The 23,657-nt window shown below is 43.3% G+C and overlaps 1 protein-coding gene across 1 annotated transcript in view; it reads right to left on the bottom strand.

The window, feature by feature from the left end:
- ANKFN1 (ankyrin repeat and fibronectin type III domain containing 1) overlaps window positions 1-23,657 on the bottom strand; it is a 475,518-nt gene that overhangs the window by 114,544 nt on the left and 337,317 nt on the right. The window contains exon 14 of the mRNA XM_044299903.1: window positions 7,352-7,520. Coding sequence (XP_044155838.1) covers window positions 7,352-7,520 — 169 coding nt within the window. The remainder of the gene's footprint in view (window positions 1-7,351; window positions 7,521-23,657) is intronic.

Genomic DNA, 23,657 nt, shown 5'->3' with positions numbered 1-23,657 from the left:
TGTAGGACCACCTAAACGTGAAGGTTCCAGTCCACGGTCGGACTGGCCCACCAGAGTACTAGAGGATCTTCCGGTTGGCCCAGGATCTGATGCGATAGTTGTCCTAAATGGTCCAGGAGAAAGAAAAACCATTTGAAGATGACTTTGGAGATAATCACTTGTCATTAGTGTCTATTTCTTTGATTCAAAACCTACTAGATCGTACTGGTAAAATAGGGGTTGGGCCCCAAAATAATTTCCTCTTGTGGGACCAAGGAACTCCAGTTCAGCACTGTTCCAGTCAATCACTGACTGACTATCCTACAGTTCTCTGTTCTGCAACAGCTGGGATTTCATTAAGCTGTTATGCTACAACTAGAAAATTGTACTGTATAATACAGATCCCACCACCTGCAGAACATCTTTCATTGACATAAAGCTCCTACCTTTCTTCAGATACTGTACAATACTTTGATGCCAATCACTTGCAATTACAGTTTATTTTGTAAAGGCTAATTAACTAGTGTAATATGATATAATAACAAGTAAGAATGAAATTGAAGTACACATGTTTTGCACTGGGTGGACCCTCAGAATAATTTACTCTAGTAGGCCCAACTCTCAAGGTTTTTGGTTCTCCTTCTGGAGATCCAGCTGGTATAATTAATCTTACAGGTAGGGTTGGATTATGGTTCCTTGGGCCCACCAGAGGAAATTATTCTCGAGGCCCAACCCTTATATCATCAATGAAGTTTAATAGGTCTTGATTCAAAGAAATGGGTCCTAGCAGCAATTTATTGTCTCCAAATGTTTTTTTTCTCCTGGAATTTTGGGACTCACTATGGTATCAGAGCATGGGCCAACTGGAGGATTCTCTGGTACTCCGATGGGCCACTCCAACCCTGCTTACAGTGAATTACCCCTCTTGTAAGAGAATAAAAAACTGTTTTGCTATTGCCACTTATAGAAAATACCTTTTAAGTAAGCATCCAATCCACTTAAGAGCTTTGAAATAAGACTCGTTAGTATCTTGAGGACCCAAGAAACAGTCTAACAATGGCACTAGCCCTAATATTCTAGTAGGGTATATCAATTATAAACGTTAATGAAAATGAAAGAGTAATGTGGCCAAAGCAACTAAACCTAATACACAGCTAGTTTCTAGTCTAACAGAGATATTATAAGCATCAATATATAATAACATGACAGCGTTCTGTAATTATCCTCATTGCATTCCAAATCTGCCTCCTCAAATTCTAAAAAACTGATTCTTAAAAAAAAGCTTTAATTTCTTATTTTCACTCTAATATTTGGATGTACTTCTAAGTTATGTGACACATTTTTTTTAATTTAATATGGAGGCTTGATAATTATCCTGATAATTACTTAAAAGCGTTTTCTTGGATTATCATATTGTTGACCTATCCTCAAAATAGGGCATTCATATCAAATTTGCAGGGGTCTGACTCTAGGCCCTCAGTGAGGACTTAGGCTTCTTCTTAAGCCATGTGACTTCACGTTCATCTGTCACATGGCCTAGGTGCAGCTCATTCCCTTGCCAAGCTGTAATCCTAACACAGTCGCTATCAAATAGATGGCACTGGTAAGCAGCCAGGAGGCCATGGAACTCACCGGAACATCGTAGTTATCGGTGAGGTTCCCGAAGTCAGACCCCACCTATCTTATATTGATGACCTATGCTGAGGATAAGTAATCAATATGATAACCTTAGAAAATCTCTTTAAAGGGACCTTTTGGGAGTTTTTAGGCCCCTAAAAAAACTACAGTGGCAATACATCAGATGTGTATAGCTTTATAAAGAGTTCCCTGTATAAAATGTCCATTGCTGCATTATGTATAAAATGAACTTGTATAATAGAACTCGTTGTATGCTAATTAGCCTTAAAGAGTCATGGGCAGATGTGAAGAGTCCTGAGGAGTCATGCAGTCCACTCTCCAAAACCTTTCTGGCTTGAATGACTTTCTCTATTTGCAACGTGCCAGTCCACAGGGGAGAACACGCGAGGTTCACGGTGGGTCGAAGTGTACAAACAGTTCATCGGTTACTCACGGTTTAGCAGACGCCTCCCTGGGACAGGAGTGCAGTGAAGGGGAGAACAGCACTGGATTCTCCGGGGCACACTCTATTACAGGGGACACCGGCCAGGTGGTGAGCGAAGTGCCATTGATGGTGATTGGATTTCTGAGTGCTTGTGCGGCTGGGCCCCTGAATTAAGTAATGTCGTGACGCCAGCACTTTGATGGTGCAAAATGTTGAGAGTGATAGTATTATGGAGTTAGAAGAATGAGGCAGGCTTGAATCCAACTGAAAACTTTAACAGGCTGTGCTGGTGGTAATGTGTCAGACTAGGGTAGTTAGTTATGTACTTACTGATATTCAGCTCTTTGCCTTGCTTCAGTCTCAGTTGAGGTACGTCCAGTCTTGATCTTCTACACAAGTGATACAACAGAAATCTTATCTGTCCTTAGAATAATGGTGAGGCTGCCGGAAGCTAATAAGTCCTTGACCTTGAATCCAAAGGTCCTTAAAGCCTGGTAAAATGGTTGTTGTCCTTTGTGTCTTTGTCCACAATAAACTTGACAAAATTCACTTGCTCTTCTGGAAGAGTGAATGGTAGAATTTCACCTCTGCCTATCTTTCACCTCTGCCTATCTTCCTGGCTTGATGCTGAGATACACGATGGCTCCTCTGGGCCGTGGAGCCCAAGACAGAGCTGAGAGGAGAGGGGACCTCTCCTTCCCCCTTGCTCCTCACTCCATCTCCTTCTTCCTCTCTCACCAACTCCCTAACTAGGCCTGAACTGTGCTATATATACTGTGGTGCTATCCCCATCTAGTGGTGGAATGTATGTAGTGCACCTGACAGCCTGGTAACAGGGATTTCACACAAGGATGAAATACAGCATAATAGAACATATGACACAATAGGCTTTTTGCAGTGCCCACGTACGCTAGTGGGACACTGTATATTTTCACTACATCACTATAAGCCTCCTTCACATCTTGCGGATTCCCCGGGCAGGCGCAGTGCAGTAAGGCGCTCTCTGCCTGACTTTATTGCATGCCCAGGGAGTACTTATTGCTGCACTGCACACGTCTCGGGACTACAAGGCAAAGTCACATCTGCATGATTTGGAGAAGGCTTGTTGTGATGGAGCAATCAAGGTGATATCAATCAAGTCCGGAAGGGTGGATTTGGAGACTGGACAGTGTAACTCTTCAGGATATCAGCTCCACCCTTCTGACTCTTCAGGGATAATTAGTATGCAGAGTTTATTTTATTCATACAAGTTAATTTTATACACAATGCAGCAATTGATATTTTACACAAGGGTATCTTTATTTTATTCCCAACTGGTTTCATGCAATGGGGAGGCCTATGCTTAGCTTGTGAGGGTGCAGGGCAGCCGCAGCTCCAGGCCCACTTACATGGTGGGATCAAAAACGGGATGACTTAGGCAAGCACAACTAACAACTGTATCATCATCTGTAGGACACTGATGCACTTGAAGCCTGTGCCTCCCTTCCCGCCATTCTCCGTCTGTTAGGACACAGGCCATTTTAGGCCTGTGGCCTACAGAAGAAGGGGACCATGTACAGGGCATCCTGTCACAATTGGCACAATACTATCATGGCAATTATTCTTGTGGGTGGCACATAGGGGGCATTGTAACGTTTTAGGGAGCAAATAGGACATTATTTCTTATTAAGGGGGCATTATTACTTTTTCAGGGGGCACTCACTCAGCATTATTGCCTTCAAAGGGGTAAAAAGGATCACAATTTTATTCTAGGAGACGCATGGGGGCATTGCTACTTTCAAGAAGGCACACATGGGAGTACGCACTTTCTAGACAGTATGAGCAAGATGGGGGTTTTGTGCAGGTTAAGAAAAAAGAGTGGAGCTAAAGATGTGTCTATTACAAACTCTGCAGACACAAGTCATGGGTGGAAGAACTTGTCATAGTGGTCTGGGCATGATGGTAATGGCTGGAAAACTGAACAATCCAATTAATGAACACGTACAAAAACCAAGTCATTAATTTTACTGTCTGCAGAGCGTAACACTAGTATATATGGTTTCATTGGAGGAAGCACATTATGGGTAATTGATTCTTTGTCATTGTTTGAATATTATTGCACTTTGCACTTTATTGTTATTGAATCTGTGAGAACCATCACCCTTTGTGTCTTACTATTGTGGATGCCGCCTTTTCCCTGCACCTATTTTCATGTATGCACTATATTTTTTATATTGTGTAAATAAACTGTATTTATATTTATGCGGTCTGGTATTTCTTTATTAGTTTTTTTCAGCATAGTTTTTTAACATACTTCTTACCTTTTACATGGTATTTATACACTTGCAATGTTGCATGATATCAGTATACATGAGTAATTGTTGTGTAGTTGTATTGGCTCATATTTATTGGATGGTCATTGGTAATAGTGGTTTGATCAGTAAAAGTATTCTGATATTATTTACTCAAAATCGATCGGTTACCATGAAGCACAAGGAAATCTGGCCTTGTGGCAAATCAAATTTTACTTGAAATTTCCCACTTCGGACACTTCGATTCCCTTAACATTATTTATCAAGACCGGCGTTTTCTATGTCAGTCTTGATATCCCCTGCACTGCAAAAAGATAAGCTTTATTTATAAGGAGGTGCTTCTTCCTGTAGCCTACAATTAAATGTATGCCAGCTTGTAGCTGATGTAAATCAGCCGGTGTCACGTTCGGGTGTGGGAGGGAAACAGCGCACCAAACATAGGAGGGAAAGGGGGATATACAGCCTGGAAACTAAGGAAAGGAGATGGACACCTCCTAGTAAAACTCCAATCAAAGTTTGAAGGAAGAGTTGATGTTTTTATTGGTACCATTTTTGGGTACATATGATTTTTTGATCATTCATTATTACACTTTATGGGACAAGGTGACCAAAAAATTGGTTGTTTTGGAGCAGTTTTTATTTATTTATTTTTACAGCTTTTACCTGAGAGATTAGGTCATGTGACTTTTTTTTATAGAGAAGATCGTTATGGACGTGGAAATACCTAATATGTCTACTTTTTCTTATTTATTTAAGTTTTACACAATAATAGCATTTTTGAAACCGAAATAATGATATTTTAGTGTATCCATAGTCTGAGAGCCCTAGCTTTTTTAATTTTTTTATTCTTTAAGGTAGGACCTCATTTTTTGCGGGATGAAGTGACAGTCTGATTGGTACTATTTGGGGGGGCATATGTCATTTAGATCACTTGCTGTTACAATTTTTGGGTTGTAATGTGACAAAAATGGCTTTTTTTTTTACCTTTTTTTTTTTACGGTGTTCACCTAAGGGGTTAGATCATGTGATATTTTTATAGAGCTGTTTATTATGGACATGGCGATACCTTATATGTATATATTTTTTTAATGTACTTAAGCACCATACTAGCAGTTTTGAAACAAAAAAATTATGTTTTAGTGTCTCCATGTTCTGAGAGCTATAGTGTTTTTTGGGCGATTGTCTTAGGTAGAGGCTCATTTTTTTGTGGGATGAGGTGACTGTTTTATTGATACCATTTTGTGGGACATATGCCTTTTTGATCACTTGGTGTTGAACATTTTGTGATGTAAGGTGACAAAAATGGCTTTTTTATGGTGTTTATCAGACAGGGTGGATCATGTGATAACTTTATAGAGCCGGTCATTATGGACGTGGCGATACCTAATATGTGTCTTTTTATTATTATTCAGTTTTTTTTTTTTAATAAAAAATAAGGGTTTATTCATTTTATTACTTTATAAAATTTTATTAAAAACACTTTTTTTTTTAACTTTTTTTTCTTTACTTTATTTCTAATGTTCACTTTTGGGGGTCTGATCCCCTTTGCAATGCATTACAATACATCTGTATTGTAATGCATTGCCTGTTTGTGTACTACAGTGAGTAGTACACAAACAGGTTGACTAGGAAACCCAGCCTGAGCCTGGATCTCCTCAGCACCCGTAGAAGGCAGGTCCCGATGCTGTGCAAGGCATTGGGCAGCCTCTGCCACGCATCGGGCTGCCCACTCACCCATCGGGTCCCCGCCACAGCGGCGCGGGGACTCGATGGGCTCCTTCACCCTCCGCAAACCACTTCTATGTCGCAGTCAGCACAGCCCACAGCATAGAAGGGGTTAATCTGCACTCTGGTGCCCGCCCAATCACCATGACGTACTATTACGTCAAATTGTGGGAACTCAGTGGTTTCCGTGACGTAGTAGTACATCATGTGTCGGGAAGGGGTTAAATGACCATAATATCCACACCTGGGGAAAGAAGGTGTGGCAAGCACCAGAAACCACACAGGCGTCATTTGATCCAAACTGAAAGCATGTCAGATCAAACCACGTGTTGCCAGTCTCACTGATCTCCTGCTACCTATCACGGGAACGTCCGTGACAGCTGGGGCTCCATGACAATGCCATGCCCCTTATTCAGAAAGCGGCACAGGCAGTGTATAAAAACACTTTTTGTACAAAAATGTTTGCACACATTTTGTGGTTTGCAGCTTTTTCCTGCCAGTTTTCTGCAGTAAGGGTATGATAAATGATTGACTATATTTCTCAATGCATTTATGTTGAGACAACTGTATCATTTCACTAACTATCAAATTTTCTTAAAACTGGCCACCAGCAGCCACCACTAGGGGAAGCTCTGTGCACGGGAATATATGGTTACTCTTGAAGTCAACAGAAGCTTTAAAATATCTTTGTACTGAGTGCCCCCTAGTGGCGACTGCAGGAAAATGCCATAGATTTATGTCAGGAAGCAGAAGGCTTCATAAAAGTTCACTGCTGGGCCCTCTCTCACCACAGGACCTTTAGCAGAGGCATGGTGTGCCCCCGGTGGTAAGTACGCTACTGTCGATGGGGCTATAAAAGTGTAAACTGTAAATATTGTATAATGCGATACACAGTGTATAGGTGACAACTTGTGTTTACTCCTTCCAGCTCTGTAGAGTAGATGTAATCTGCCACGATGATATCATTAATGTAGTACAATGGAGGAATGTTCCTGCCGCCATTATAAATTCCATTAATGACTTTGTGTAAATATTTTCCAACAATTCACAAAAGGTAAAAGCGCCCGTCTTCCCCTGTGACACTGCCGCCCAGTAAAAACACAATGAATGTGTGTTTGTGACCACAAAGCAACACTGTGTGCAGCCCATTGAGATCACACCAGAGACTTGTGGCCATTCTGTGATTTATGGAGCCACCACCACCAGGGTGAAAAGAAAGAATGCTATGATAGATAGATTATTTCATGTACAGGTTAGCACTAATATGACTAGGCAAGTAAACAAGTTTGTGTACCTAGCTCAAACATTTGAAGGGGGAGGTTAAGGAATCCTAAGTGTGGGGTGTAAGGATTACTCTGTCCTGGGGCACTGCAGACATCATCTGAGGCAGGGAGCAGAAGAAGAAAGGAGACATTGTGACCCAGCTCCAACACCTCTTGTGTATACAGACGGAAGTGCTTGGCCTGCGGAGGGACAGAGAGAACAAGGGTTACGATATAGAAACACCGGCGACAATCAAGTAAAAATAACACTCAGCAAAGGCTCATTACAAAGTAAGCTGTGGAGTATGCTCTGAATGTCCCAACTGTCCTCCGACTGAGGAGGCTGCAGAAGGGTGTGTTAGCTGGACAGGATCGAAGGCCACCAGACTTTCTCATAAATAATCATGATACACATGCAAAGCAATCAGAATAGCAAAACCTCATACAATATCCAGAAATGGCTTAATAGTATTTGCTGCTTTCACCTCCTTGATTAAGTCCTCAATAGGTTAATATTCTACAGTTTTGAAACCAGCACCTGAATACTTTTGCAATGGCATGTAATTGAACATTTATTATAGACACCGAATTACTCAATGAAATCTATCTGTATAGCGCCACCTGCTGTGTGCCCTTTTTCTAATTTCTCTGTCCACCTCACTGAGGTGGACGCACATGCTCGGTTCCATCCTTCAACTGCCACCAGCTGCAGTAGACAAGATACACTCCCTGAGAAAAAGGCACAACCTCTGAGCTGGGAGATTGAAATAAATCTAGCAGAGTAATGAATGGGGAGATCTCTGGATCCATGTGAGGTACAGGGCTGGTTCTAGCTTTGTTAGAAACAGATTGGCATGTACTGTATGATGTTTGATTTTCATTTTTTACATTAATCGTGGGATAACCCCTTTAAGAATGAGGCCTGTTTTGGTCTTCTGAGAGCCATAACTTTTTTTTATTTTCCCATAAGAGCCTGTATTTTGTGGTACAAGCTGACAATGTTAACCTGATCTTACAATGGGACATAACTGAACATCCATTTAAACGAATGGCTGCAGTGGTGTCAAATCATAAGTTTACATCCAGGGACCCGACGGGAGCAGTGGCATCCGGAGAGCACAGGAGCTGGGAGCCAGCATCGGGAATCAGGTAAACATGCTCTACCCAGGAAAAAGGGGTTGCCAACCTTTCCCCCCAATATGCACAACACCTTTAAGGCACAAACTGGCTGAGGTAAACCAGAGCCTGTGCCATCACAGCACTTTACATATGTGACAAGTTGAATGATCTCTTTGGCAGCACCAATCTTCAGAATGGGTTCTCGCAACCACTGTCCAGTGCAGCTGTAAAGGAGGCTGCCATGATAGGTTTTGGGGAGCGAGGGGACTCAGGGTAGGTTGATGAGGGCTAGAGAGGTGAGGAAGGGGTTAAGTGGCAGGAGGTAGCAGTTAGCTGGAAGGGGAGGAGCTGCAGGTTTATAAGGGTGGCGCCAAGGGCTATCGGGTGCCATCTTTAGTTGAAACAAGCTGGGCTGGAGGCGATTTTGGAAAGGCTGCGGGTGGTGGCGGAGGAGCGGGGCCCGGAGTGGCTTGAAGCCTGCTGAGTGGGGAGGCGGCGGGCACAGCTAGCGGATCACCAGAGGGCAGACTGCCGCGGCGGGCACGGCCGCCGGCGCGCCTTAGCCCAAGTGATACCCTACAGGTTCGGCGCCGGATTGGGAGCCCCTTAAGGGACCCTCTGTGCTGGAGAGGACTCAGCAGACCCCCAGCAGCATCCTCACGGCGCGGGAGAAATCCCGCTGTACGGCGGAGCCCTGTGCAGGGCAGGGTTTCCACTACCCTGCCTTCCCCTGCTAGCGGCGTAGGATCCGGACCAGGGCCTGCAGGTTCCCCCCCCTCCCCTGGGATAGGGAGGCCTGCGCGACGGGGGAGCAGTGCACGTGGTGGAGGCGAGGCTGGGCGCGTGGTGACAGGCCATAGGAGGCCCAGGCCTTGGGATGCAGAGTCGGATGAAGCGAGCCCAGCGGAGCGCAGGCGGGAAGAGGAGCCGTCTGTCTCATCTTCGCCATCTTCTGGCGCACCCAGCAGCTTGGAGGCTGGGGTGCGGGGTTCCTGTTCCGTGGTGGTGCCCGTTGATGACGTCTCGTCACAGAGGACGGATCTGCAGGATTCCGGATCCTTGGCTGCGGGGTTCACAGCGCCCGGGCAGCCGGGTAGGACCATGGGGAATTCATTGCGGGCATTAGCTACTGTTCAAAAGGGTGTAGGGGTTGGGGGCGGTCAAGGGGAATTCATTGGGGGCCTTAGACAGCTTTTAGGTAGTCTGGCGGGATGGGTGGTTGGTTTGGAAGGGTCGGGGGGGTCTCCGTTGCCGGCGTGGGGGGGGGCCTGAGGCTTCTCCGGGGCTGGGGGGGGGGGGGGGGTTGTGCTGGGATTCCTGTGGTGACGGGCCAGGCGAGTGAGGCAGTTTCGGTGCAGACGCAGGCGGGTGGGGAGGAGGAGAGGCGCAAGGTGGATGATGCGGTTACTTCATGTTGGAGCAGGAATAGTAATTTCTTGCAAAGGCAATATATGACTGCCTGCTTCTACAAAAAGAGATGAGCAGTGCTTATGTGGCGCTGCTCATCTCCATATAATCATCAGGTGATGATCATCATCTGATGATAATGTAATAATGTTACATATAATATCGTCATATCATACATGTTTTTTTTTTTTTTTTTGTCTGTGTGTCTGTGGTAGCAAAATGTAAAAAACTTTTCAGAATCAATGGACAGCCATTAGCAATGCAGTGCATATTAACAAAACAGTGCGCAATTATAATTTGCTTGGCCTAAGACCCCAGGCTACATGAATCACAACTAGCGGTAGAACCTGCCCACTGAGCCGTAATAAAAATATATCATCTTGATAAATATCTTTACACACAGTACTCCCATTTAGGTAAATGCCTTTACATGTAGATGCCTTGTGTTTTTCCTCGGAGACGTTCCTGTCACTTTTGAGACGTCCGCAGATTAATGGCCACCTTTATGTATACAATGGAGCTTCAATTAACTCTGGGGACACAGCTTGTGTCCTACTTATGTATTTTATGTTGTTTTTAATAAAAGCAGTTTTATGGGTGGTGGAAGTAAATGCACAGAGGAATCTAAGTGATTTTAGGGTCTCAGTTTCAGTATAGAAATTACGGAGACCACCCGAAAGTTGTTATTATTTTTCATACTTAGCTGACATTCAAAATATATTACTGTAAGTCCTATGAAAATAAAGCAACGGGCAGTAAGCAAAGTGAGTATAAATATAGGTATACACACACACATATATATATATATATATATATATATATACACACACACACACACTATCTCACAAAAGTAAGTCCACAATTTCTGTAAATATTTTATTATATCTTTTCATGGGACAACACTGAAGATCTGACACTTTGATACAATGTAAAGTAGTCAGTCTACAGCTTGTATACATTTTTTGTGCCCTCAAAATAACTCAACACACAGCTATTAATTTCTAAACCACTGTCAACAAAAGTGAGTACACCCCTAAGGGAAAATGGCCAAATTGTGCCAAAAGTGTCAGTATTTTGTGTGGCCACCATTATTTTCCAGCACTGCCTTAACTCTCTTGGGCATGGAGTTCACTTGAGCTTCAGGTTGCCACTGGAATCCTCTTCCACTCCTCCATGATGACATCACGATGCTGGTGGATGTTAGAGACCTTACGCTCCTCCACCTTCCGTTTGAGGATACCCCACAGATGCTCTATAGGGTTTAAGTCTGGAGACATGCCTGGCAGGTCCAGCACCTTTGCCGTTCGTTTCTTTAGCAAGGCAGCGGTCGTCTTCGAGGTGTGTTTGGGGTCGTTATCATGTTGGAATACTGCTCTGCGGCCCAGTTTCAGAAGGGGGGGGATCATGCTCTGCTTCAGTATGTCACAGTACATGTTGGCATTCATGGTTCCCGCAATGAACTGTAGCTCCCCACAGCCAGCAGCACTCATGCAACCCCAAACCATGACACTCTCACCACCATTCTTGACTGTAGGCAAGACACATTTGTACTCCTCACCTGGTCACATCCTTGAAACCATCTGAACCAAGTTAGTTTATCTTGGTCTCATCATACCACAGGTTATGGTTCCAGTAATCCATGTCTTTAATCTGCTTGTTATCAGCAAACTGTTTGCGGGCTTTCTTGTGCATCATCTATAGAAGAGGCTTCCTTCTGGGATGACAGTCATGCAGACTAATTTGATGCAGTGTGCAGTGTATGGTCTGAGCACTGACAGGCCGACCCCCCAACCCTTTAACCTTTGCAACAATGTTGGCGGCACTCATACGTCTATTGTGAAAAGGCAACCTCTGGATATGATGCTGAGCATGAGCACTTAGCTTCTTTGGTGGACCATGGTGAGGCCTGTTCTGAGTGGAACCTGTCTTGTGAAACCGCTGTATGGTCTTTGCCAACACCCTGAAACAGAGCTGCAGCATGGTGGCCATCTTATAGCCTAGGCATCTTTGTGTCGAGACACAATTCTTTTTTTCAGATCCTCAGAGAGTTCTTTGCCATGATGCGCCATATTGAACTTCCAGTGACCAGTATTACAGAGTGTGAGAGCGATAATACCAAATTTAACACACCTGCTCCCCATTCACACCTAAGACCTTGTAACATTAACAAATCACATGCCACTAGGGTGGGAAAGTGGCTAATTGGGCACAATTTGGCCATTTTCACTTAGGGGTGTACTCACGTTTGTTGCCAGCTTTATAGACATTATTGGCTGTGTGTTAAGTTATTTTGAGGGCACACAAAATGTATATACAAATTTATACAAGCTGTACACTGACTACTTTACATTGTATCAAAGTGTCATATCTTCAGTGTTATCTCATGAAAAGATATACTAAAATATTTACAAAAATGTGAGGGTTGGACTTACTTATATATATATATACACAGTACAGACCAAAAGTTTGGACACACCTTCTCATTCAAAGAGTTTTCTTTATTTTCATGACTATGAAAATTGTAGATTCACACTGAAGGCCTCAAAACTATGAATTAACACATGTGGAATTATATACATAACAAAAAAGTGTGAAACAACTGAAAATATGTCATATTCTAGGTTCTTCAAAGTAGCCACCTTTTGCTTTGATTACTGCTTTGCACACTCTTGGCATTCTCTTGATGAGCTTCAAGAGGTAGTCACCTGATATGGTAGTCACCCTCCCTCCCACCTCTGCAGCTGACAAAGTCAATTTTACCTTAATTTTTTCAATCCCTGTTGGCTATAAAGTGGAGGGGGCGTGACCTAGCCAAATCTGGGCGTGGCTTAGCGGGACCTAGAAGTTGATTTTTAACTTCATTTTTTCAATCTCAATCGGCTAAGGAGTGGCAGGGGGTGTGGCCTAACCGAATCAGGGGCGTGCCCTTTTGAGCATCTCACTCTAAGACAGCAGCAATGTACTGTCTGAATGCAAGCTGTAGGGAGAAAGTCACCCTCCCTCCCACCCCTGTAGCTGACAGAAGTTGATTTTTACCTTCATTTTTTCAATCCCCATCGGCTGAGGAGTGGAGGGGGCATGGCCTAACAAGATCGGGCGTGGCTTAGCGGGATCTAGAGGTTGATTTTTAACTTCATTTTTTAAATCTCATTCGGCTGAGGAGTGGGAGGTGGCGTGGCCTAACCAGATTGGGGATGTGTCCTTTTGAACAGCTCACTCTAAGACAGCAGCACTGTACTGTCTGAGTGTAAGCTTTAGGGAGAAATTCACCCTCCCTCCCACCCTTGCAGCTGACAGAAGTATATTTCTACCTTAATTTTTTTCAATCCCCATCAGAGTCAGGAGTGGAAGGGGGCTTGACCTAGCCAACTAAGGGGCATGGCTTAGCTAGACCGGGGATGGGGTTTTAAGTCTTTTGAGGGTGGACACATTGAGTCATGGGGGCGTGTCTGGGCTCCTTCCTGCAAGAGTGACGCCTCTCTGGGCACCTTACTGGCTCATTTGCATACCAAATAGACTGGATTTTCAGAGGATAAAAACATCTATTGCTGGAACAAAGGCACATCTTGAAATAAGTTACTAAGTGCTATTAGGCCATGGCTTCACTTCAATAGCGATTATCCTGGTGACAGATTTCCTTTAAAGCTCCTCTACAGCAGTGAAGATAAATGGCTGGGTTGTTATGGAAACCTGAAGAAAAACTGTGTATGTGGAGACTGGAGAACCTGCAAGCTTCTATTGGCTGATAATGGTCATATAACCAAGCTTCTATTGGCTAATGTATTTTTTGGGAATATCTCAGGAACGTACCGTCCTAGAATGGAATGTCCTAGAGAGCTGAGACCTGGTCTAAAACCTTCCCGGACACCTGATGTACCTGTGTGCCAAATTTTATGATTTAAATGCAATGGTGCGGATTCCTTTAGCGGACATACACACACACACACACACATATATACTCAGCTTTATATATGATATATATTATATTCATGTGAAGAGGTGAGGTGGTTTACGTGAATGAACAAAGCCTAAGAAAATGACTTTTATCATTTATCACTGTCTTAAATCCTGTGGATACTTTCACACCTAAATTAATAAATGCAAAATTCAGCAACTTTCTAAATTGAGACTTAGTTTTCATTAAAAGGAACACTGCTTCTCTTTCTAACAGCTCTGTCTACTCTACTCCTCTATTCTCTCAGCCTTAGGGATGCATGGGGCAGATCAGAATGGGAAGAGGCAGGAAAGAATCCAAGGAGAGCAGTTCACAAAAGCTGTAGATAGTAAGGAAGGCACGTACAAGGCAGTTTTTGAGGGCTGAATCACATGGGTTTCACAAGTGTGAAGAGACAGCAGAGCATCCAGGCAAACTCTGCAGGGAGAGAGAAGGGGAATCATACATTTTTCAGAATTAGTGTCTTTTAGCACAAGAAATAAGAAATTCTTCATGGCTGTAGAGGCTGAAATTATTCCAGAAATTAACCTATGCTAATACATCAAAGCTAGTAAAGACGACAGCATCCTGGGTAAACCAACCATATTAAACATGTATGATTGAGAAGGATACATCCACATGAGAGAAATCTGAAACTGGGATCACTTTGTAAATTGCATAGCCCAAGGTCTGAAAATAAGTGATGAAATGGCATCCTGAAACTTAATGCAACTTTTTAATTCAAGGTAACCAGTAATATTATATATTGCATGTAAAAATCAGCTTTTCCATGTTAAAGGTGCCAATTGTTTTTTACAGGATGAATAGTATTTTTTTGTACTACAAACCGGATTCCAAAAAAGTTGGGACACTATACAAATCGTTAATAAAAACTGAATGCAATGATGTGGAGGTGCCAACTTCTAATATTTTATTCAGAATAGAACATAAATCACGGAACAAAAGTTTAAACTGAGAAAATTTACCATTTTAAGGGAAAAATATGTTGAATCAGAATTTCATGGTGTCAACAAATCCCCAAAAAGTTGGGACATGGCCATTTTCACCACTGTGTGGCATCTCCCCTTCTTCTTACAACACTCAACAGACGTCTGGGGACCGAGGAGACCAGTTTCTCAAGTTTAGAAATAGGAATGCTCTCCAATTCTTGTCTAATACAGGCCTCTAACTGTTCAATCGTCTTGGGCCTTCTTTGTTGCACCTTCCTCTTTATGATGCGCCAAATGTTCTCTATAGGTGAAAGATCTGGACTGCAGACTGGCCATTTCAGTACCCGGATCCTTCTCCTACGCAGCCATGATGTTGTGATTGATGCAGAATGTGGTCTGGCATTATCTTGTTGAAAAATGCTTCCCTGAAAGAGATGACGTCTGGATGGGAGCATATGTTGTTCTAGAACCTGAATATATTTTTCTGCATTGATGGTGCGTTTCCAGACATGCAAGCTGCCCATGCCACAGGCACTTATGCAACCCCATACCATCAGAGATGCAGGCTTCTGAACTGAGCGTTGATAACAACTTGGGTTGTCCTTGTCCTCTTTGGTCCGGATGACATGGCGTCCCAGATTTCCAAAAAGAACTTCGAATCGTGACTCGTCTGACCACAGAACAGTCTTCCATTTTGCCACACTCCATTTTAAATTATCCCTGGCCCAGTGAAAACGCCTGAGCTTGTGGATCTTGCTTAGAAATGGCTTCTTCTTTGCACTGTAGAGTTTCAGCTGGCAACGGCGGATGGCACGGTGGATTGTGTTCACTGACAATGGTTTCTGGAAGTATTCCTGAGCCCATTCTGTGATTTCCTTTACAGTAGCATTCCTGTTTGTGGTGCAGTGTCGTTTAAGGGCCCGGAGATCACGGGCGTCCATTATGGTTTTACGGCCTTGACCCTTACGCACAGAGATTGTTCCAGTTTATTTGAATCTTCGCATGATGTTATGCACAGTTGATGATGATAGATGCAAAGTCTTTGCAATTTTTTGCTGGGTAACACCTTTCTGATATTGCTCCACTATCTTTCTACGCAACATTGTGGGAATTGGTGATCCTCTACCCATCTTGGCTTCTGAGAGACACTGCCACTCTGAGAAGCTCTTTTTATACCCAATCATGTTGCCAATTGACCTAATTAGTGTTAATTGGTCTTCCAGCTCTTCGTTATGCTCAAATTTACTTTTTCCAGCCTCTTATTGCTACTTGTCCCAACTTTTTTGGGATTTGTTGACACCGTGAAAATTTGAATCAACGTATTTTTTCTTTAAAATTATACATTTACTCGGATTAAACGTTTGATCTGTCATCTACGTTCTATCACAAATAAAATATTGACATTTGCCATCTCCACATCATTGCCTTCAGTTTTTATTCACAATTTGTTTAGTGTCCCAACTTTTTGGGAATCCGGTTAGTATTTTTTTTGGTATGTAGGACTTTTTGATCACTGTTATTCAATTTTTTGGGGGAAAAGCTGACTAAAAAACTGTGAATTGTGTGTTTTTTTATTTTTTACATTACAACATTCACCTCACATAAAATTTTTGAAAATATTTGAATAGTTCAGACATTTTTAGACACGGTGATACCTGATATATATATTTTTTATTATTTGTATACTTCTATATGTAAAATTGGGAAAATAAAGTGATTTAAACTTTTATTATTATCTGAAGGCAGATGGAGCCGTATCTCTGTGCCTTACCTCACAGATGCCACGATCAGTGTTAATTGCGGCAACTGAGGCGTTAAATGATCACTGTTCCCCGTCAATGCAGCTGGATGCCTGCTGCATTATATATTTTATAACTTATTTTATTATTATTTTATAAATAATGTATTGTAAAGCATTAATATTCCAGCTTCAATCAACGCATTGTATTGCGTCAATATACTATGCAGTTTTTAACTAACACTTTGTACTGAACTTCATCAGTATACTGTACTTAACACTTTGTACTGCATTATTATTGCAGTTTTATTCAAGAAATTGTATTGCGTTGATATATTATTCTAAATTGTCAATACCAGTATGCAGTGTGTTTTGTAGCAGGGGGAACATTTAAATTAGCCTCTATAAATTACAAAACACATCCTGGTTTGGTACTGTTTAATAATCTGTGTACGTAGCATGTGACTTTTCACTTATTGGCTTCATAATAAAATGTCTGGTAATTGGGTAGCTGTAGTAGTGCACCCAGCAGTAGCAGCACCAGCCATCCAGCCAGTAGTAGCAGTAGTAGCAGCAGGCACACATTTTTCCTCACTTCCAATAGGTACCAAATTATTATTTAGAAGAAAGAGGATAACATTGTGGACTGGATGTTTCATTCTTTCTCTTAGTCACATAAGGATGATGTCACTCCTAGAGATGCGCCTTCATTTTCCTAAGAAGTGGCAACAAAACCCCATGTACATTACTATGGTAGACACGCAAGATAGTCTCCCTGTTGATGACTTGTGTGAAAATAGTCAGTGTTTGAATGGCCATGAGTAGGAGGTCCAGGCGGAGGAGGGGATCTCTTTCATAGCTGTGTTGTTGTTGGTAGTAAAAATAATGGCACTTGCCATCACGGTGATATAGATAGCTCAGTTGGAGCCAACCAAAGCTCCAACAAAGGCAACAGAGGCATTTGGGGGCAAATACAGAGGATGGAATTGTGAGGGCGCCAAGGAGCCCACAATGGTATACTACAGTCTAATAAGAATGAAGGAGAATGTGAGGACTATGATGATGATTGTGTGTTGGACAGGAGAGTAGTGGCCGTGGCACCAGTAAAGAGCAAAGGCAACATATGAAAAAAAAAGCTAGGAGGACTATATCTGCTTCTATTGTATTCAGCTTTTAAAGCTGTAGATACTGTGGGTCCAGGCTCAAATCGTGCTAGACCTAGGACAAGCTCAGCTGCAGTCAGCTCTGTGCAAGTATCACCCATCTGGCAGTTTTTCTGCATAGTGTGTGCAAACACCATGTGCAAGATCTGCCGGATTAAATTAAGCTGTGGATGTTCAAACCAGACATAGCCACCACGGCTCTGGTTATGAAGTGTTGCATATATTTTGTGATTATATGTCATAGCTAGAGATGAGCAAATTTAGCAAAAATTTGATTTGGCCGGTTTGCCGAATTTTTCTGAAAAATTTGCTTAGATCCAAATTTATTTGCAGCGAATCGCCTAAAAAAACAACTATTTCCTGGCTGCAGAGAGCCTGTATAGCGGTGTAGAACAATGTGTTTTGCAGTACCACGCATAGGGAGTCTGCTGCGGTAGTGAAATAATACTGTGAGTCGGTATGACATGCAGATGACAGGTGTTGCTCTTAGAATCACTGCATACTTCACATATTTGGGAAGTCACAGGGCCAAAAATGACCAAATAACTCAAGTATCAACTCACTATTTTTCGCTTTACAAGACACACTTTCTTCTACCCCCCCCCAAAGTGGGGGGAAAAGTTACTGCGTTTTATAAAGCGAATCTGTCGAAAATCGGCCCGCATGTCCATAGTACGCAGCTGCTGCCTGGGTCCGCTTCATAGAAGAGGAAGGGGGAGGAGAGCAGTATTCCTTCTCCGCTGCACTGCTGCCTGCACGTACTGCTGATTAATGGTGTGCGCCGGCGGGAACTACCGCCTCCACCAATAAGCTTACCTCCTCCCCCAAGTCCCTCCAGCCTCCTTCTGGCCATGAGCAGACTGGACTCTGCTACATCCCAGCTTCTCAGTTCGCACACACAACAGCCCACTGTGCTCCAGCACTTCTCCAACTCTCCCGGTCTTCTCCCCTCCCGGTGCTCACCTTCTGCTCTACCTCATCACTGCCCACAGCCCCGGATCCCCTCACTCAGCTGCGGCCGCCTCCACTCCAGTTTCCCTGCAGCGTGCGCCCGCCAGAGACTGACCGTCAGCATCGGGAACCCGCAACTTTCACGCAAGCCACGCATCCAACACTTCGCCCCCTAAGATTGGAGAATTCCAGCAAAAAGCACACCCACTCACTCTCAGCCCTTCTTTCTTTGGCCAAAAACACGCCTACTTTTCCTTCGTATCCCCACCCTTCCCCGAGGTGATTGTCTCTGCTGTCATATTCCGCTCATTTCCGCCATAGCCCTGCTGATTGGTGGTGTAATAAGCTTCCCTTCTCCCCAGTCCCGCCAGCCTCCCTCCGGCCATGAGCGCCATTGCCACAGACCACCAATGGAACTGCTGTGAAATAGGGGATAGAACAGGGTGACGGAGGCCACTACAACTCCTTCCTCCCTCCTGTCACCTTAAGTCCCTGGTAAGTGACAGCTCTGTGGCTGACCTAAAAATTAACTGTGTGTTAAATAGGACTATAACCCCCCTCATCCATAAGAATGCACATATGTACTGCAGTGCATGGGTACATTCTTAAGTATGAGGGGGGTTATAGTCACATTTAACATAAACACATATCAATTACATTGCAGTCTTCGCACAGTATTAATATTAAATGTGACTATAACCCCCCTCATCCTCAAGAATACACCCATGTACTGCAGTAAAAAGATGCATTCTTATTAATAAGGAGAGTTATAGTCATTTTTATATAAACACAGGTCAATTACATTATAGTCTCTGGACAGTGCTAATATTAAATGTGACTATAACCCCCCTCATCTTTAAGAATACACCAATGTACTGCAGTATATGGGTGTATTCTAAAAGATGAGGGTGTTATAGTTACATAACAGTGCGTCATCCAAAGATCTCCCAAATATCCTCATAACAGTGTGTCATCCGTAGATCCCCATAACAGTGTAAACTATTATTTTATTAAATATTTTAGCACACTTTTTGGGTCAAAATATTTTTTTCCTATTTTCCCCCTCTAAAACCTAGGTGCGTCTTATAAAGAGAAAAATACGGTAGATGTCTACAGAACCTGTTCAATTAAAGGCTTACAAAAGTAGAGCCCCCCATGGACAGAGCGGAGAGGGTGTCAGCAGTAAGTTTGTGATGACGTCACTGATTATTTTGCCCTTCCTCCAATCAGTCAGAACAATAACCCTGAAAAAACAAATCCTGTCTGTGGAGCATCCGCCTTCACTCGGTCAGCATTTGGTCAGTAATCCATCAGTATTGCTAAATCCCCAAAAAACAGGAGTGGAACTGAAACAGAGATGACATGTGAACCAAATATTTGCATGTCTTCTGTGTTTTGTACCCACTCCTGCTTTTGGCTACCAAATCATAAGCCAATTCAGATGGGACCATACAGGCCTTACAGCAGGATCCATTGTTCGTCTCATTTTACCTTCCTTCTGACATATCGGAAGAAGTGTCAAATAAATGATGATGTCAGCCAGGCCAAAAGGCAAAATAGTGGATCAGTTATGAAGTGGTGAAGGGTGGGAACAGCATGAGAAGTCCACAGAGTGGACCTATGACATAGTGGTGAGCAGTGCAGTTTCTAGGTAAAATTTCTCTCAGGGAGAGTGTCAAACCCCCCCCCCCCCCCCATCAAAACTGCTCGATGAAATCATATCAGAAGAGTACTTGCAACCGTCTCACCATATATATATATTTTTATGCTTAACATAAGATTTATTAAGAGCAAAAGAAAATCATAAATTACTGCTTAAACTGCAAAAAGTCACAGGCAGAGTGGTACAGGAGAACTGTAGTATAAAGGATGGCAATACCCTTAGAAGAGTAGTCAGGAAATACAATCATCAATGTGCAAAACCAAAAAACTGTCATGTTAGCATTTAATAACTAACTAAAACCCAATCACAGCAGGTCTCAACTAGCACACACAAGTATATGTACAAAAACCAAGTAACATATAAAACCAGATTCAAAGCATAGATGGCAAAGCAGATTACTGTATACTGAACATAAACTATATGGAGGTTACACCATGCCGGACAATATAACCTCTGTGCCATGCTGTACAATAAACAGTATAACCCCTACACAGTGTACAGTCGTGGCCAAAAGTTTTGAGAATGACACAAATATTCGTTTTCCCAAAGTTTGCTGCTAAACTGCTTTTAGATCTTTGTTTCAGTTATTTCTGTAATGTAGTGAAATATAATTACACGCACTTCATACGTTTCAAAGGCTTTTATCGACAATTACATTCATGCAAAGAGTCAGTATTTGCAGTGTTGGTCCTTCTTTTTCAGGACCTCTGCAATTCGACTGGGCATGCTCTCAATCAACTTCTGGGCCAATTCCTGACTGATAGCAACCCATTCTTTCATAATCACTTCTTGGAGTTTGTCAGAATTAGTGGGTTTTTGTTTGTCCACCCGCCTCTTGAGGATTGACCACAAGTTCTCAATGGGATTAAGATCTGGGGAGTTTCCAGGCCATGGACCCAAAATGTCAACGTTTTGGTCCCCGAGCCACTTAGTTATCACTTTTGCCTTATGGCACGGTGCCCCATCGTGCTGGAAAATGTATTGTTCTTCACCAACTGTTGTTAGATTGTTGGAAGAAGTTGCTGTTGGAGCGTGTTTTGGTACCAATTATTCATGGCTGTTTTTTGGGGAAAATTGTGAGTAAGCCCACTCCCTTGGATGAGAAGCAACCCCACACATGAATGGTCTCAGGATGCTTTACTGTTGGCATGACACAGGACTGATGGTAGCGCTCACATTTTCTTCTCCGGACAAGCCTTTTTCCTGATGCCCCAAACAATTGGAAAGAGGCTTCATTGGAGAATATGACTTTGCCCCAGTCCTCAGCAGTCTATTCACCATATTTTCTGCAGAAGATCAATCTGTCCCTGATGTTTTTTTTGGAGAGAAGTGGCTTTTTTGCTGCCCTTCTTGACACCAGTCCATCTTCCAAAAGTCTCCGCCTCACTGTGCGTGTATATGCGCTCACACCTGCCTGCTGCCATTCCTGAGCAAGCGCTGGTGGCACTCCGATCCCGCAGCTGAATCCTCTTTAGTAGACGATCCTGGCGCTTGCTGGACTTTCTTGGGCACCCTGAAGCCTTCTTAACAAGAATTGAACCTCTTTCCTTGAAGTTCTTGATGATCCTATAAATTGTTGATTGAGGTGCAATCTTAGTAGCCACAATATCCTTGCCTGTGAAGCCATTTTTATGCAACGCAATGATGGCTGCACGCGTTTTTTTGCAGGTCACCATGGTTAACAATGGAAGAACAATGATTTCAAGCATCACCCTCCTTTTAATAGGTCAAGTCTGCCATCTTAACCCAATCAGACATAATGATCTCCAGCCTTTTGCTCGTCAACATTCTCACCTGAGTTAACAAGACGATTACTGAAATGATCTCAGCAGGTCCTTTAATGACAGCAATGAAATGCAGTGGAAAGTTTTTTGGGGGATTAAGTTAATTTTCATGGCAAAGAAGGACTATGAAGTTCATCTGATCACTCTTCATAACATTCTGGAGTATATGCATTTTGCTATTATAAAAACCTAAGCAGCAACTTTTCCAATTTCCAATATTTATGTAATTCTCAAAACTTTTGGCCACGACTGTAGAGGTATACTGTATATTGTGTGACATAGTGTAGAGTTATATTGTATATTGTGTGGCACAGTGTAGAGGTATACTGTATATTGTGTGGCACAGTGTATGCTATATGTGTATAACATAAACATACTCCACATGAAAACTTACAATTACTTGACTTGGCCTTTGGGGATCTCGGACACCACTTCAACACTTCGGATGAGGGGCTCGGCGGAGCTGATGTTGTGTTTTATCCTAATTAGAAAGATTTCATAATAAGGATTTGGAGAATGGGCAGAGGAATTGCAGAGCAGGGAGAGGCTGGTGCTGCTACTAGGGGGTCATACCATGGGGGAGTAATAAAGCCCACCATAATTCCCCCCCCCCAGTAGAAATAATTCTCCTTATAATGTGCAAAACATACCCCCTTGTAATGCCCCCAGTTGAGCTAATGTTCCCATAATGTGCCAATATAAAATACCCCTTCTCAGTGACCCCGTAGATGACCCCATAGTGCTCCTCTCTCCCTTCCCCATAGTACCCACCATAATGTGTCCCAGTATAAAATGCCCCTATACAGATCCCCCCATTTAAAATACCCCTTCTTTTTAGCCTCAGTAGATGCCCCTATAGTGACACCCAATAATGTGCCAGTAAAAAGTGCCCCAATAGATGCCCCTCCAATCATGTGTCGGTAAGATGTGCCCCCATAGATGCCCCCTAATCATGTGCCAGTAAGATGTGCCCCCATAGATGCCCTTAATCATGTGCCAGTAATAAGAGCCACCATAGATGCTCCCCAATCATGTGCCAGTAATAAGAGCCCCCCACCATCATGTGCCAGTAGCCCCCCTATCAAGTGCCAGTAGCCCCCCTATCAAGTTCCAGTAGCCCCCCTTATGTGCCAGTAGCCTCCTATCATGTGACAGTAGCCCCCCTTATGTGCCAGTAGCCCCCCTTATGTGCCAGTAGCCCCCCTGTGCCAGTAGCCCCCCTAATGTGCCAGTAGTCCCTGTTATGTGCCAGCAGCCTCCTATCATGTGCCAGTAGCTCCCCTTATGTGCCAGCAGCTCCCCTTATGTGTCAGTAGTCTCTGTTATGTGCCAGCAGCCTCCTATAATGTGCCAGTAGCTCCCCTTATGTGCCAGTAGCCCCCTTATGTGCCAGTAGTCCCCCTTATGTGCCAGTAGCCCCCCTTATGTGCCAGTAGCCCCCCTTATGTGCCAGTAGCCTCCTATCATGTGCCAGTATCCCCCCGAATGTGCCAGTATCAAGTGCCTCTCTCCTTCCCACTCCCCCATGTGCCAGTATCATAGTGCCATCGCCCCCCCAATGTGCCAGTATCAAGTGCCTCTCTCCTTCCCACCCACCCCTCCATGTGCCAGTATCCCCCCAATCATGTG

This window comes from Bufo gargarizans, chromosome 6 (genome assembly GCF_014858855.1).
Source record: "Bufo gargarizans isolate SCDJY-AF-19 chromosome 6, ASM1485885v1, whole genome shotgun sequence".
Classification (NCBI taxonomy): domain Eukaryota; kingdom Metazoa; phylum Chordata; class Amphibia; order Anura; family Bufonidae; genus Bufo; species Bufo gargarizans.
This window is presented reverse-complemented; position numbering and strand designations above follow the sequence as displayed.